A 17,033-nucleotide genomic window follows, 5' to 3' on the forward strand; every position below is an offset into this window, starting at 1 on the left:
ACACTGACACACACACACACACACACACACACACACACACACACACACACACACTCTCTCTCTCTCTCTCTCTCTCTCTCTCACGCGCACGCTACACATAGCTATCAGGAAAGTCCCTCCCAGGAGCAGCTACAGTATGGTTATGGTAACCATATTTTCTCAACCAAAAATGGGGACACTTTAGCCATGCCCCTTGATCCCATTACCTAGGCCCTGCCCACCTACCACAGGAAGTCTGTGGGTAGTACTTCTGGGGTCAAGATGGACACATGATTGAAAGTAAAGGGTGTCATGTGACCCCTGTAAGAACTCTTTCTACCATCTTCTACCCAAAGAGATCGGTTTGGACCCATAGTAGGGCCTCATGCAACTATACTGCAATTGCATTAACCCGGGCCCCAGACGTAGGGTCCTGTGATGAGACTGCAGCCCTAAGGGTTCAACCTCAATTCAAGATGAGATCCAGGATCTGAACCCTATTACTTTGCATTTGACTAAGGGCCTGAGAGTCATTCAGAACTATCCCACAATTTCATGGGACAATGTCCTTAGTCCACTTAATGGATGATTCTTACCAATTCCAATTAACTGGGGGCTGTTTTAGCCCTGCAGGGGGGCCATTACAGACAGGGTTTGCTCTTGTTCAGAGTAGCCCCTGTCGGTGGGAGACCCAGGATCCCTGCAGGCAGGGACTGCACTTGTGTGTGGAGCTGCCTTTCTCTGTTGGAAGTCCAGCCTGCGGTGGACAGGGGTTGCTCCGGAGGGGGAGTTGACCCCTCAGGGTCTAGTAGCTGGCCCCTCATGGTATGTCTACACTGCAGCATTTTTCCAGAAAATGGCTGTTTTTCCGGAAAAACTATCCTTACGTCCACACTACTATTCTGTTCTTTCGACAGAAAGTCTAAAGAATGGAGGGGATTTTCTGACAGCAGTAAACCTCTTTCTATGAGAGAGAAGCCGTTTTCTGAAAGAGCTCTTTCGGAAAAAGGTGTGTATGTTTGTGGAAGAGGCTTTTTTTTCCCCAAAAGAAGAGGCCTCCAGAAATAGCTAACCTGGTGGACACTGTCCAAACTAATCACAACTTTATAGTTCCTGTCTTCTGCCAGCTCTTAAAGCTGCATGTACCCTGGACAAGCCTTGTGGCAGGAAGCTGGCCCTGGGAGCAGCACCTGACTGTGTGGCTCTCTGCCACAGGCATTGCCATTCATGGTCAAGCCAGAAGCCCCCCAAAATTCCCCTGACCTTCACAGGGAGGAACAGCAGGGCTCTCAGGACGCTGCCAAGAGTAGCAAATGGTATGCGCCCTCATAGTCCAGACCAGAGATCCTGTCCCTCCTCAGGCTAAGGGGGGAGGAGGAGACCCTGAATGATCTTCGCCCCCAGTGCTGATAACACCGACATCTATGGGTGCATGGCCAAAGCCCTGGCAGAGAGGGGACACTCCCCCTTGGACCTTGGAACAGGTCTGGAGTAAAGTTAAAGAGTTCTGCCAGGGCCAGGCCAGGGAGCACAGTTCTCACTCTGGGTCAGGACCCCATTCCTGCCCCTGCTACCAGAAGCTCCACCAGATCCTGGGGGGGGAGCCCTTTCCCCACCCATGGTGGTAGACTTGGGGCTTGAGACACCTGTTGCCCACGCTGAGCTCACTGTGGAGGAGGAGGATGAAGGACAGCAGGCCAGATGGAGGAAGACACGGCCAGCACTGTGATGCTGACCCTCGAACTGGTATCCCAGGGCCTGGACGTGTCACAGGCATTCTCTGACGGCATGAAGAGATCATCAGGTGAGAGCTCTCAGTTTTACACACACACAGGGCGGGGGAGGCGGGCACAGAGGGGAGGGGGTGCGACTGTCACTTGGCCTTCTTGGCCTGGGCATCATATTCTTTCAGGGCATGTGGAAGCATGTGCAGCACCAGACTGCTACAAAGCCTCCAGAGGCAGTCCCGGAGCACTCCCAGGATCCTGTTCACAGACTCGGGAAGCCACACACACGTCTGGCCCCTGGGGAGGATGCCCTGCCATCACCATCCACCACTGGAAGCAAACTTGGCATAAGGGTGCGTGCATGACCTCATATACCCTGAGAAGATGCAGGTGTGTGCGCAGGCCCAAAGGAGGGCCAGGCTGCTCCAGGCCCCTCTCCCACCCATGGGAACCCACTGTGGCTGTACACTTCCCTTGTGTGCTTGTCTATGGGGGACAGAGGGGAGTGGGCAGCATGGTGCCCTGGGCACTTGGTGTGGCAGGGCTGCTGTGCAGGCCACACATGGCCTTGCTCCTGGGACATCCCTGTCCTCTGGGCCAAGGACTGTTGGTCACTGCTCACAGAGGAGGGCATGGCCTCAGGGACAGTTTCTGCATGGATGACTGACCGCCTCTCCCTCTATTCTCCACAGCCAGACCAGGCATTGCTGAGGGGTGAACCTCCTGAAACAGCATGTAGGCATCCTGTGCAACATGCAGCAGGCCCTGGCTCATAAGGTCCGGGAGAATGCTGAGTGGTGGAGCGGCATGTGGGACCAGCCTGTGTGGCAGGGTGACAACATGTATGCCATCATGTGTGAAATGATGGCACACCCAGCTGCTCTCCTTGTTCCTGCCTTCCACCCTTCTGCCCTCCTGCTATGCATATTCCCCCTGCCTCCCAAGTAATACCTCTGCTCCCACCCCTGCTATGCCTATGCCCCTTTCCTCTGCCCCCGTCATCCCTGCCTCCAGCCCCCCCCCCTTCATGGTATCCCCCTGCTTGTCCCAGATTCCATCAACCCCAAGTTTGTTGAGGTTCCTTGACCCGAGGTGGCACTTCCAGCCGCCCCTCATGCCAGTCCCAGCACTGAGCCCCACTCATTTCTCCCCCCTCCAAGTTCTCAGCCCCCTTCCTCCCCAGTTTATTTTATTGAAATAAAAATACAAAGATTGTTTTGTTAAAATCAAAACAGGTGTGTTGAGACTGAAGGGAAGAGGGGAAGGGAGGGGTTGTGGTGGGAAAGGGATAGTGGAGCAAGGCACAGGCTCCTAGTGGGGAGGCCCTGGGGAGAGTTACTGAGTTACTTTCCCTCAGGGCCTCCCAGATGCGCATCCCCAACTGATGGGCTTAGAAGATGGCAGTTAAACACAGCTGCTCGAAGGCCCTCTCTTCATGGCTGGCCTCTGCCTCCCACTGCAGTAGGAAGACCTCCCCCTTCTTCATAATGTTGTGGAGGACACAACACACCAACACCACCTTGGGGATGTCATGCTCCCTCAAGTGCTCCTTCAAGAGGCACCTGAATCATGCCTTGAGGTGCTTGAAGGCACACTCCACCTAGATTTGGGCCTCACTGAGGTGGATATTGAATTGGTCCCTGCTGGGGTCCAGGTGGCCTGTGTACACCTTCATCAGCCACAGAATATGGGGGTAGGCGACATCCCCCATGATGCACAGTGGCATCTGCATGTCCCCGACCCCAAAGTCACGGTGGGGGAAGAACGTGCCCACTTCCAGCTTGTGGTACAGGCTACAGTTTCTAAAGACTCGGGCATCACGTGCCCTGCCCGACCACCCGACAAAAATGTCTGTGAACTGTTCACAGTGGTCGACCAGGGCCTGCAATGCCATTGAGAAGTAGCTCTTGCGGTTTACGTATTGAGCTGCTCGATGATGTGGTGCACGGATTGGGATGTGGGTTCCATTGATTGCTTCACCGCAGTTAGGGAACCCCAGGACAGCAAATCCTGTGATGATTGGATCCAGGTGTCCCAGGCGGATGATCCTGTGCAGCAGGATGGAGTTGATGGCCCTCACAACATGCAGAAGGAGACAAACACACAAAACAGAGAATGAGAGTGCTTGAGCCTTGGGAGGTATCTGTCCCCTTCTCCAGACAACCCAGGAGCCACCCCCTATCAGGTCGCTCCCCAGCAGCAGGGCTGTGTAAGAGCGGGACAGCACAACTTCCTGGGGATGGAGCTTCCCCCCAACCCACTCCTGTATCCTTTTGCTAGGGTACCCCTTTCCAGGACTCCCCCTCCCCCCACACAGATGCTGCAGCCCAAGAGTGCCTTACCTCCATAAGGAGGGTTTTGATGATGGACCTCCCCATGCCGAACTGGTTGCCCACTGACCAGTAGCTGACTGGGGTGGCAAGCTTCCAGATGGTGATGGCAACCCGCTTCTTCAAGGGGATAGCATGCTGCAGGTGGGTGTTGCATTGTTGGAGGGTAGGGGCAAACCAGGCACACAGCTTCAAAAAGGTGGCCTTGCACATGTGGAAGTTTTGGAGCCACTGCTGGTCATCCCACCACTCCATAACCAGCCAGTCCCACCAGTCAGAACTGGTGTCCAGCCTCCAAAAATGTCTCTCCACTGTTGGGTGCAGTTGCATGGGTCTTGCTCCTGCACAGAGGAAGAGGATCTTAAGGATGAGTTCAGTGTCAAGCTCATGCAGGTCCATGAAGCCAGCATGCACAAACTGCTGCAGAAACTGCAGCATGGCAGTGTGGGGCCGTTACATGGCATGGGGCAGCTCCGGCTCTGTGTCATGAAGAATGCTGTGGCGTCCAAAAGCTGGGCAACCGGACCACGCACTGCTAATGCTTTGCTGTCCTTCAGAGAGGTAGGCAAGCAAGTAGCAGAAGCAAAGAAACAGATGTCCAGGGGGGTCCCTTTAAGCGCATCTCTCAGCTAGCCTTAGGCAACAGCACTCAGAAGCAACTGTTGACTTAATGCCATGCCTGAACTGGTTCCAGGTGGCCTTATATATGATTGCTTTTTCAATGTGCTTTTGCTGTGTAGATGCTCTCTTTCAAAAAAATTTTCTAGAAGATCTCTTCTCAAAAAACTTCTTTTGAAAGAAGCTTGCAGTCTAGATGTAGTCTCAGTCAGAGGCATGCATGCAGATACACACAGACCTTCAAGGACACAAGAATCAAATCATCACCTTAAAATAAGTGATTTTTATTACAAAACAAAAGACAAACTTGATAAAACATACTTGGATGCTAGATATTACAGAGCAACTAAGGAAAACAAAACAGAGAAAAAAACTTGGCACAATCCTTTGATGGTAAAGGGGGAGGGAAGGCATAGAATCACAGAGCAGGTCAAACCAAACCACAAAATAAAGAAAAATTACCCTGAACACAACTGGATTCACATTTCCCTTGTACTCGCTTCTAATTTTCTCTTTGTTCAGTCAACTCTCATGCCCTGAATTCCATGGGGGTTCGTGGTAGTTCTGCCTGGGTTTAAATGATTCTGTCTCTCTCAATTCCTGGTTTAACTCTCCCACACAATAAAAACAGGCAGGGAATATATCCAATTCAAATTTCAACCTTCTATCTCAATTGGTTCTCTCGGCCCTCTGGCTTACATCTTTGCTAGGTACCTGAGTTAACCCCTTAGTCACTGGGTGCTGGTCAGCACTCCTCCTATTCATGACACCAGAGGTGCCTCTATTTTAGTGGTTCTCAAACTTTTTTGCCTGTGAACCACTTGGCTCCATGTAAATCTTTCCACGAACCACCAGTTGATAATGGACACTCACCGTTAATTACATAATTATGCCTGAGCTGTTTTGCTAGTGCTGCAGCTAGGGAGATGGGTTTAATTTAAATTATTAAATTAATATAATATTAATATTAAGTGTTTTAATATTATCATGTTAGTTTATCAAACTTCATTTTAAATAAAGTAAAATATTAATTTATATCCAACACAAAAGATTTCAATGTTTTATTTATGGCAGGGGTGGGGAACCTTTTCTGGGTTGGGGGTCATTGACCCACAGAAAAATCAGTTGGGGTTCACACAAGTGCGAAGCAAAAAAATTCCTCCCAAAACCCCCAACCCTCACTAATGTGGCTCCCAACTGAGACATCTCACTCCTCTGGTGCTCCAGTCCCACAGGACGAGGGGAAAGGACTTCCTGTAGGCCTGATTTACTTTTCTGGGGTTCTGGAATTAGTGGATTTTATGGGCCTCCTTAGGCTCTGGGATAGGGAAAAAAGGAGGGGTTCAGTGGGCAGTATAAGGCTGCCAGTGAGTGGGATAGGAATAGGGGTACGTGATCTGGGAGAGAGTTGGGGTGCAGAAGAAGGAGCGGTTGTGAGGTCTGGGTGGGTGGTAAGGCAGCATGGGTGTCTAGCCAGGTGGAGGGAACAGGAGCAAGGTGGGGGTAGGTGTCTGGCAAGGAGGTAGGGTACAGGAGTAAGCTGGGAGTAGGGTGTCTGGCCAGGAGGAGGGTGCAAGTACAAGGAATGGTGTCAGAGCAAGCTGGGAGTGCAGGGTCTTGGTGGCGGGAGGGTAGCCAGTGAAGGAGATTGGGGTGCAGAGGTCCAGATATGAGGGGGAATGTTTACCTGGCTTTGCGCCCTCTTATGTTATGGAAAGTTTCTGGACAGTGGGCTGCTGTTCCTCTAGTGGGGTGGGGAGAGGGCAGGGAGCTCAGGCTCATACACACATAGCGGGGAGCTTTTGCAGCTGCGAGGTTGCAGTACCAACTCTGGCTTCCTGCTCAGAGGCATGGCGGGGGAGGGGTGTGTGTGAAGAAAGCCCCAATCCTGGCAGACTGGTTCAGACAGAGCAGCAGAATGAGCAGCTCCATGCGCTCCTGCTCCCCCAGTAAAGGGTGGGGAAGAGAGAGTGGCAGTGCACGGAGTGCACTTGCTGAGCCTGAGTATGCTCCGAAGGGGTGCCATCTCACCAGCCAGGCCCTGTGTCGAGACTCAGCAGCCCAAGACTCAGCAGCCCAAGTGCCGAGATCTGGGAGTGGCTTTGGTGGCCATTGTAACAAAAAATAAGTGGTTGCCTGCACATGTTGAGGAGAAGGCTGCACAGCTGGACCAGGGGCCCCGCATAACAGAATCAGTCCTGCGGGGGAAAAGAGGAGGCTATGCAGCCCAAAGTGGTGGGTTAGGGGGTGGCGGAGGCTCACTGGGTGGTGTGCTGGAATGCAGGGAAGTCCAGAAGCCACCCTAGCTGCCCTCTGGCACAGTGCCAAGGCAGGCAGCCGCCTACATGATCTGTGGGGAGGGCAGAGAAAGACTGTGGCTGCTGAGCCGCACACTAGGGGATGATTCTCTGTGAGTTCTGCCAGCTGGGGGAGGGAAATGGCAGTATACTGAGTCATTTCCAGCTTGCTGCTCCTCCAGCAGGGCTTTCCAGGACATTTTGCTATTTGATAGGAACATCAGGACAGAGTATTTAAATTCAAGACTGTCCTGGCTTTTCCGGGATGTACGGTTGGCATAAGTATGGTGCAAGGTGGTGGGAGAGGCATGTCCATGCAAAGCTAGCAGCATGTGCTCTCTGCTGATCAGCTGGCTGGTGTGTGAATCTCACTTGCTTGGCTGCATGTGGCTGTACCTTACAAGGAACACAGGTGGAGAGGAATTAATTGTTCCAGCACTGTGAATTGAAAAGCACAGGGGCTAGATGGAGTGTATTGTCACATAAGCTAGTCACATGCCCATGGCTGCTCTGATGAGCCACGGCAGGCATTCCCATGGACTTTTTGGGCAGATAGTGAGTAATGTCCATGGGAGATGAGATTTGTTTTTTCTTGATGGAGCATCAATCTGAATGTTCCATTCACAATGTGCTGGCTGGACTGGATGGAAACTACCTTGTGCTTCCAGCAGAAACCATATTTCAAACACACATGCCTGGTTCATATTCATAATTTGAGGTACAAAAATTATGTACCTCAAATTGATGTATATAAATTGGATAATCATATTCACCACATCAGAACTTTCCCATTGACACTGCAAATGACACACTTTGCACAAGGCTTGTTGTAATTGTGTAACAGTGGTAGCACAGTGACCTATATGTTCATATTTCAATCCTTTAATGTCACGGGGGAATCTTCCCAGCACTCAGTGGTCTGACAAGGAGACTGGTTGAAGATGTGAGGAATGCACCCACAAGATGTAAAATGATTCTCTGCAGCTGAGGGTGTGTAACTGAGCCACCTCCACCCAGACATAGGTGAAGGAGGTGGGGGATCTGGGCACCCAAGGAAGGCTGGGAAATCACACAAGTAAGCTGCTATTGCTGGCTGAGTAGAACTGAGGCAGCAGAGGGGGAGCTCAGTTGCAGCAACAACCACACACTCCAGAGAAGCAGCACAGCCTAAACTGCAGGAGCAGCATCTGTTATGGGCTGCTGGCAGGGCCCACCCAGACACAGACACAGGCAGCCAGGGGTTGTGGATCAGGTGTGTGGGAAGGGTCTGAAGAAGCCACCCAGGGATTCTCTCAGCAGTCCTGAGGGAGTGGACAAGGTGTTGACCAAGCCATGCTCAGCTGCCCCCTCTGCCTGTGGCTGTGCAAGCCAGTGACCCTGATGCACTACCACCGATGAGCCCAGCCCTGGATCAACATAGTGCTAGACAACCTGTTGGAAAAGTGGCTGAAGGAGGAGAGCCAGGCTGTGCAGTGATCACAAGCCTTGAGCAGCCATGTGGGCTGGGGAGGAGGGGGAGGGGGGACTGAGCTCCCATCAGGGAACAGCAGTGCAGTGATATGCTGTCTGGAGGCTTTCCCTGCTGCTCTCTTGGTCCTGCCAATGGGAGCAGTGGGGATGGTGCTTGGGAGCAATGGGGGGTAAAGCCAGGTAAGCACCCCTCCCTTGTGCACAGACCCCTGCACCCCAATCCCCTCTCACTCACCTCTGCCAAGACCCTTTCACCATCCTGTGTTCCCCAGGTGAATCCCTGCTGTATCCCTGAGTTCATTGGAGATCCCACTCCACCTTCCTACCTTCAGTGGGTCCCTTATCTTGCCTTCCTAATGCAGGAGCCAGCTCCATCCCTGAGGCATCTGTGCTGGCTGTCTCGCTGTTCCTAGGGTAGGCAGGACTTGAACCCACCACCCTCCAGGCAGATACCTTATCCCCTACTCTACTCCAGAACCTACCCCACCTCTGTACCTTCAGCAGATCCCTCATCCTGTGTTGGCTGTCTGGTCACTCCAAGGGTGGGAGGGGGGACTTGAACCCACCTTCCCTTGCTCCTGCACCCTTCCACCTGGCCAACTACCCTGCTCATAGCCTGCTTCTGCACCCCATCTCCCACCCAGACCTCCCACCCTCACCCCCCTACACCTCACCTCCTGCCCAGATCCTGCACCCCATCCTACTCTCTGGCAGTCCTGTCCCATACACTGAACCCCTCATTTTTGTCCCTACCCCAAAATCCACTAACCCTGGAACCCCAGAAAAGTAAATCTGACTTATGGGAGACCCTGAATCTCAGTCCTCCCTGTCCCTTCCTCTTGCCCTGTGGGGCTGGCGCACCAGAAGAGTGAAGTGACTCAGTTGGGAGCAATATCAGTAAGAGCTGGGGGGTTTTGGAGTTTTTTTGCTTATTTGTGTGGTGCCAAACTGATTTTTCTATGGGTCAGTGTCCCCCAACCCCAAAAAAGTTTCCTTCCCCCTGCCATAAATAAAGAAAACATTGAAACCTTTGTATTTAAATTAATATTTTATTTATTTAAAATGAAGTTTGACAAACTGAAATGAGAAAGTTAAAAAGCTTAGTCTGTTTAATAATTTAAATTAAACCGTTCTCTCTACCTACAGCACTAGCAAAATTGCTTAGACGTAATTATGTAATTAACGGTGAGTTTCCATTAACAAGTGGTGGTCTGTGGAAAGGTTTGCATTGAGCCAGGTGGTCCATGAGGTGTGCAGTGGAGAGAACCCCTCCCCTGCTCCCGGGAGATGGCATGGCCCAGAGCAGGAGGGTTAGATCTTGGCAAACCAGTAAATGCAGGCTCTTCGCAGAGATGTAGTAAACTGCTGTCTTAAAAGTTTCTGGAGTACAGCTTTTGTTAAGATGGGTCACAAATCCTTCTCGGCCCTCTGTTCATAGCACTTCAGTCTGAAGTGAAGAGCAGGACTGAAGACCAAAATGGAGGAACCTGTGGGATATTTTTATGACCTTGCCCATGCAGAGGGAAATTCAATGTTCTGTCTGAAGGTATCTCCCAAAAGGGAGTTGACCACATGATCAAATTACCTGTCCTATGTCCTTTTTAGGCAGCCATCCATGGGTATATTTGATGGTCTGTAGGTTTGCAGCAATATCCTCAGGTGTTTGTTAGCAACACTTAAGGGCCATTGTCCATGAAACATAGCTATTCACTGAGCACAGTGAATTAATTCACTGAGTGCCCACAATAGGTGAGCAACACCTGCTGCTTGTCTCCCAGTCACAAACATTTAAAACACAAGTAGAGCGCCAATACTCATAACTTTACATACCGAACCTCTAATACATGCATATGAGTAGCATAAATAAAATCAAAAGCTAAAGCTTACCTCACTTGGCCCACTTTGCACAGAATTTGGAGCAAACACAGAATAGTAGGTGCAACAATGATTTGCATGTTCCTATTAAAATCTAATAACATCACACATTCACACAGGTGAGTAATCCACTAAACTGACTCAAAAACCAATTTCTGTGTCCTCATAGCAAGTGTCACTTGTGCATTTTCATCAAGACTAACCCTTAGCCTGTTTTCAACTTCATTTGGGGGAAGTGGGGAAGCCAGATTTTCTCTTCTGAGGAAGGGTTGTGAGGAAGGAGGATGAACTCAGCTCATGATTATTCAACCTTTCCAGCTATTATTTGGCTGTGTCTCCCCTTTTCTATTCTCCTTTCAAATTTTTCCTTTCAGCTCAGCATAGAGAATGACTCCTGAATTTTCTCTCTGTCCCAGCAGGTGATGGGACAGGGAGTAAAAACAATGAGGAGAGTCTTCAGCAGGAAGGACTAGAGCCAGTGGCTCCATGCGGGATGCTATTGGGAAGATCTGAAGGACATGTTTCCCAAATACCTGAGCAGGGAAAGACCTGTCAGAGTCAGCATAGCCCAGAAAGGCAGCAGGGAAACCATCCAGGAGAGGGACAGGGGAAATCCTGTCATGGGAACAGAGGGGTGAAAAGAAACACAGAAACTGTTCAACAGAAAATCCCTCATCAACAAGCACCCTACACTTGCAATGAGTGTGGGAAAGTCTTCCAACGGAGACAAGCCCTTGTTTTACACCAGAGAATCCATACAGGGGAGAAACCCTTTGACTGTTCTGTGTGTGGGAAATGCTTCAGTCGGCGCTCCGTTCTTATTATTCATCAGAGAATCCATACTGGAGAGAAACCCTTCAACTGCTGTGATTGTGGGAAAAGCTTCAGTCAGAGGTCAGAGCTCATTAGACATAAGAGAATCCACACAGGAGAGAAACCATTCAGCTGCTCTGTGTGTGGGAAAAGCTTCAGTGGGAGCACGTACCTGGCTATACATCAGAGAATCCACACAGGGGAGAAACCCTATGACTGCTCTGTATGTGGGAAAGGCTTCTGTCAACGCTCAGTCCTGATTAAACATCATAGAATCCACACAGGGGAGAAACCCTTTGATTGCCCTTACTGTGGAAAAAGTTTCAGTGTTCGTTCAAGTCTCATTAGTCATCAGAGAATCCACACAGGAGAGAAACCTTATAACTGTTCCGAGTGTGGGAAAAGCTTCTGTCAGAACACACACCTGATTAAACATCAGAGAATCCACACAGGGGAGAAACCTTTTGACTGTTCTGACTGTGGGAAGAGTTTTAGTGGGCACTCAAGTCTTGTTAGACACCGGAGAACTCACACAGGAGAGAAACCCTTCAACTGTTCTGACTGTGGAAAGTGCTTCAGTCAGCACTCAAGTCTTAGTAAACATCAGATAATACATACAAAAGAGACACCCTATAACTGCTCTGACTGTGGGAAAAGCTTCAGACAGATGTCAAACCTTGTTACACATAGGAGAACCCACACAGGAGAGAAACCATTCACCTGCTCTGAGTGTGGGAAAAACTTCTGTCAGCGCATAAGCCTTATTAAACATCAGAGAATCCACACGGGAGAGAAACCCTTTGAGTGCTTTGACTGTGGGAAAAGCTTCAGTCAGCGCTCAAGTCTTATTAATCATCAGAGAACTCACACAGGAGAGAAACCTTTTAACTGCTTTGAGTGTGGGAAAAACTTCAGTCAGAACACACACCTTATTCAACATCAGAGAATCCACACAGGGGAAAAACCCTTTGAGTGCTCTGACTGTGGGAAAAGCTTCAGTGGGCCCTCAAGTCTTATTAGTCATCAGACAACCCACACAGGAGAGAAACCCTTCAACTGCTCTGAGTGTGGGAAAAGCTTTCGTATGAGCTCACACCTTGTTACACATTGGAGAACCCATACAGGAGAGAAACCCTTTGTGTGTTCTGACTGTGGGAAAAGTTTCAGTAGGCACTCAAATCTTAACAGTCATCGTACAATCCACATAGGAGAAAAATCCTATAACTTCTCTGACTGTGGGCAAAGCTGCAGTGAGAGTGCAGACCTTGTTAGGCATAGGAAAGTTCACACCAGAGAGAAACTTTCAACTGCTCTGTCTGTGGGGAAAACTTCTGTCCATGCGCAGACCTGATTAAACATCAGAGAACAGGTGAGAAATCCTATAACTTCTCTGATAGCAGGAAAAAGTTCATTCAGAGCTTAGACATTGTTAGATTAAGGACAATGCACACAGGAGAGAAACCTTTAATTTCTCTGACTGTGGCAAAATCTTCAGTCAGAACACAAACTTCATTGAATATCTAAGAATCAAGATAGGTTAGAATCCCCTATAACCTAAGTTCCCTTTAAGCTGTGTTGCCATGCAGCCTATTAAGTGCTATTCCAGTGCTTAGGGCTGTGATGGGGAGAGATGCCTCTACCCATTGGTCTCAGTCCTAGACCAGACTTGTCATGGCTGAGGGAGGATGTTTGGCTATCCCGCAGTCCCAGCCCCAAAGCTGCCATGGCAAATAAAGGTACCTTTCTTCTTCCCTCTCACAGCAGCACCTGAGCTGGAGGAGAGAGAGCTGGTGGGATTCTCTTTGCTCTACTGTAGCCTGAATCTCATACCCCTCATCCTTGGCCCACCATAGAGCCCACACTCCCAGGTGGAGCCCTCAGACTCCTGCTCTCCCACTCTTTGACCCAACATTCAGGGATCTATGGATTGTCCTCTGCATCAACCCTGTATTAATAGCCTTGGATTTCACTAAAGAATTTATCTTGCAGACCCATCCTGGACAATGATCCCTCGCTTTCACAGGCCTTGGGAGGTAGGCCGGTCCTTGCCCACAGACAACCCGCCAACCTGAAGCATATTCTCACCAGCAACTATACACCGCACCATAATAACTCGAACTCAGGAACCAATCCTTGCAACAAACCTCGGTGCCAACTCTGCCCACATATATACACCAGCAACACCATCACAGGACCTAACCAGATCAGCCATACTGTCACTGGTACATTCTCCTGCACATCCACCAACGTAATATATGCCATCATGTGCCAACAATGCCCCACTGCTATATACATCGGCCAAACAGGACAGTCCCTACGTAAAAGAATCAATGGACACAAATCTGATATTAGGAATGGCAACATACAAAAACCTGTAGGGGAACACTTCAATCTTCCTGGACACACAATTGCAGATCTAAAAGTAGCCATCCTGCAGCAAAAAAACTTCAGGACCAGACTTCAAAGAGAAACTGCTAAGCTACAGTTCATCTTTAAGTTTGACACAATCAACTCTGGATTAAACAAAGACTGTGAATGGCTTGCTAACTACAAAAGCAGCTTCTGCTCTCTTGGAATTCACACCTCCAGATCAGCTGCTAGAAGTGGGCCTCATCCTCCTTGATTGGATCCACCTCGTCATCTCCAGCCTGATCCTGGCCTGCATATTTATTCCTGCCTCTGGAAATTTCCACTACATGCATCTGACGAAGTGGGTCTTTGCCCACGAAAGCTTATGCTCCTACACTTCAGTTAGTCTATAAGGTGCCACAGGACTCCTCATCGCTCTTGCAGACAGATGCATCAAAGTTGGGTTGGAGCCAGTTCTATTGCAAATATTTGGGGAAGAGGAGCATCCTGTACTAAACCTCAGCAGAAAATTCCTCCTGAGGGAATGTAAATATGATGTGGTTGAGAGAGAGTGCCTCAGTGCTGATGGCCTGTCATGCATGCACTGCTTAACATGCCAAGTTACCCAATCCTTGGGTGTTGAGCAGGCAGGGAGGATATGTGACAACCCTAAGCTGGCTTCCACACACTGATGGAGGGAAGACAAGCTGGGGCTTGGGTGAATCATTGTCTCTTCCCTAAATAAAAAAAAATCTCAAATCTAACTGCAGCATAATCAGTCAGGCACCTGGGGTCAATTAAAGCTTGCTAGAAGCTAGGGCTGATTAGACACCTGCAACCAATTAAGGCCTGTGATGCCACTTTAAAATGTGTCTCCCAGGCAAAGATGGGGGGAGGGTGAGAGTGAAGGATAGGAAAGTGATGTGTGCAGGAACTGTGTAGGTATGAATAGAGGACTGACGAACAGGTACCAAAGGAAAGGTGCTGGGAGGGATCTTCGGGGAAGTGGCCCACAGATAAGCTGCCAGATTGAGAGTGACAGTAACTCTGCCTGTTGCCTATGCCCTAGGGTCCCTTGGCCATAACCCAGAGTAATGGGAAGGCCTGGGTTCCCCCCAAACTTCCCCACAACATTTTAAAATCTGCCTTGAGAAGAGAGATCAGGACTCCCAAGGGGATTTTACCCCAAAATTATGAATTAGCCTGTGATAAGTATGGTTTGGTAGACTGGCTTCCACCTCTAGTAAAGAGAAAGATACTGTGTGGAGAGCCACAGCAAGCCTCTGAGGCTAACACTACCTACCAATAATGTGTAGTTTATGGAGAATAGTTGGAGTTTGCCACAATGTATATCTTTTTTTAAAAAAATCATTTTTTTGGTGCATGATTTTTTAATTTTTGGTTCTGTCCATACTGTATATCTATGTGGCACTGCCCAAAGACACATTTAGTAGGTTAAGTGACCTACATTTAAAAGTATATGAATGTTAATTAAGACAATTCCCTATAAATATCTAACATAGCCATGTTAGACTAGAACTTTGAAATGTAAAACTGTATTGTTAGAGAATTCAGTGTAAATACTAATCATATTTAGATATTGCTTGTTAGATGTTAACAATATAACTTTTGGATATTAATTCCCTTTTGTGTTTTAATAACATTGTATTCTGCTTGTGGAGGATTCAGTTAAGCTTAAGATCAAAGATGTCAAGAGGCTGCCACTGCCTGCTAGAAATCTATAAAAGCTCTCTAAGGCCTGATCCTGTCATCTCAGATCTGCTTATACTTGGTCAGGGGATGCTTGAATTGCAAGACTGAAGACTCGAGCTCCAGTCTAAATTATGCTGCTAATCTTCATGGAAGAATTTGAAGTCTTTATATGGACTGTCTGCTTGGAGAACTTCATTCGTTTCTGTATGCTTAATGGTATTTAATTGCAACACTCTTTCTGTGGTCTTACTTCATAAATCTTAATGAAAGAATTGGTTGTAAACATGTATGTTGGGGAGATATGACATAATCATTAATCTGGTGGGTAACGTGTCTGACTCTTTAGGCTTGATAGAACATTATTAATGACGAACAAGATTTTCAGTAATCCTCATCATATTTAACTTGGCTGTCTAGTTGGGGGCCCAGGCCTAGAACATTTTAAGGGAGCTGTGCTTTGGCTTCTGGGTAACCAGTAGGGTATTGTAAAAGTTGCTTTGTTGCTGGCTTGGTGAATCTAACTATTTGAATAATAATCTGTCTCCTGCTTTCTTTCAAACAACCCCTGGCCCCCCGTTACCTGATCTGCAGAGAGGAGGCTTCAACAACTTGCCTAGGGTGGAAAAAAATTCACCCCTTCCATACGGTCCCTGTGTGCTAGGGGATCCCCACACAGCTTTGCAGCCTTGGCTACACTCCTGAGATTTGCAAGGATGTAGGCTAGTGACTCTGCATCTCCAGTCCCCACCTCCTCCCTGCACCCTTCACAGCACCCCACCAGTCCTCCTCCCCAGCACTGGTCCAGGCTTTCCAGGACATGGAGTGACCAGGAGGTTCCCTCTAGAGCAGGGATTCTTAACCTTTTTACCTTCACACCTCCCCTGAAAGTGAACTTCATGTTCAAACCCCCTGGCAGCCATTTTGTGCACAGCCTAGCTCTGCCCCCTCATCTAACAGGAAGTTAAGGGGTATGGCTAGGACTATTAAGGACTCTGCCAGGGAGCTCAGTTGGGGCCCAGCCTCTGAGGGAGACAGAGGCCTGCCTAGAGCTCCTGGCTGACGAGGCTGAGACCTGGCCTAGGCTTCCCACAGCCGCCTTCCCTCAGGCCAGCAAAGGCTTCCCTGCCTGGGCTGCGGAAGCATGGCCAAGCCGGCCAGCCAGCAGGGCTACCCTCTGACCTAGAAGAACCCAAGGCTCTACTGGTGCCTGGTGATTCAGAGGACTGGCCTGAGCTGAAGGCCCAGCTTGAACCCCAAAGCTTGCCTGGGACCTGGCGAACCAGCTGGACACAGCTGTCCGAGCTAATTCCCAAGTTTAATAGCTGGTAGCCCTGTGGGGTAAGTGAACCCTGTTACAATGCCTAAATGAATAATATGAGCTTTTTACTTTGAACCTTTTCCTAACAAATTTACATAATATTTGAAGATGAAAGTCGGCAATGCTTGCATACTGTTATTGTAGTGTGTTGTCACATAGGCCTGATTGATTTGCACTGCTATTGTAGTGTGCCAATCTCTAGAAGTTAATAAGGAATTAATGTTTATAATTTTAATTCATAATATTAATTATCAGGGTCACCAGCCGCACTGTCCAGCAATCTGCGCATGCGCAGATCGCCTGAACCTGGCTCTTCTGGGTTGTAATCTACTCACCACAGGCGAGTAGATTACATAGATTGTCGAGCCCTGTTAATTATGTAGAAATCTAACCTTTAGGGATACGTCTACATTGGCAAGATTTTGTGCAAATACTTTTAATGCAAGAGTTTTTGCGTTAAAGTATTTGCGCAAAAGAGTGTCTACACTGGCATGTGCTTTTGTGCAAGAGATGTGCTTTTGCACAAAAGCATCTGTACCAGTGT

At 48.9% G+C, this 17,033-nt stretch overlaps 1 protein-coding gene across 1 annotated transcript in view; it reads left to right on the plus strand.

The window, feature by feature from the left end:
* Positions 1 to 17,033, plus strand: part of LOC106732199 (uncharacterized) — a 63,590-nt gene that overhangs the window by 15,107 nt on the left and 31,450 nt on the right. The window contains 1 exon segment of the mRNA XM_075913233.1: positions 10,713 to 12,313. Within this exon segment, the coding sequence (XP_075769348.1) occupies positions 10,713 to 12,313 (1,601 nt within the window).

Source organism: Pelodiscus sinensis, chromosome 31 (assembly GCF_049634645.1).
Source record: "Pelodiscus sinensis isolate JC-2024 chromosome 31, ASM4963464v1, whole genome shotgun sequence".
NCBI lineage: Eukaryota > Metazoa > Chordata > Testudines > Trionychidae > Pelodiscus > Pelodiscus sinensis.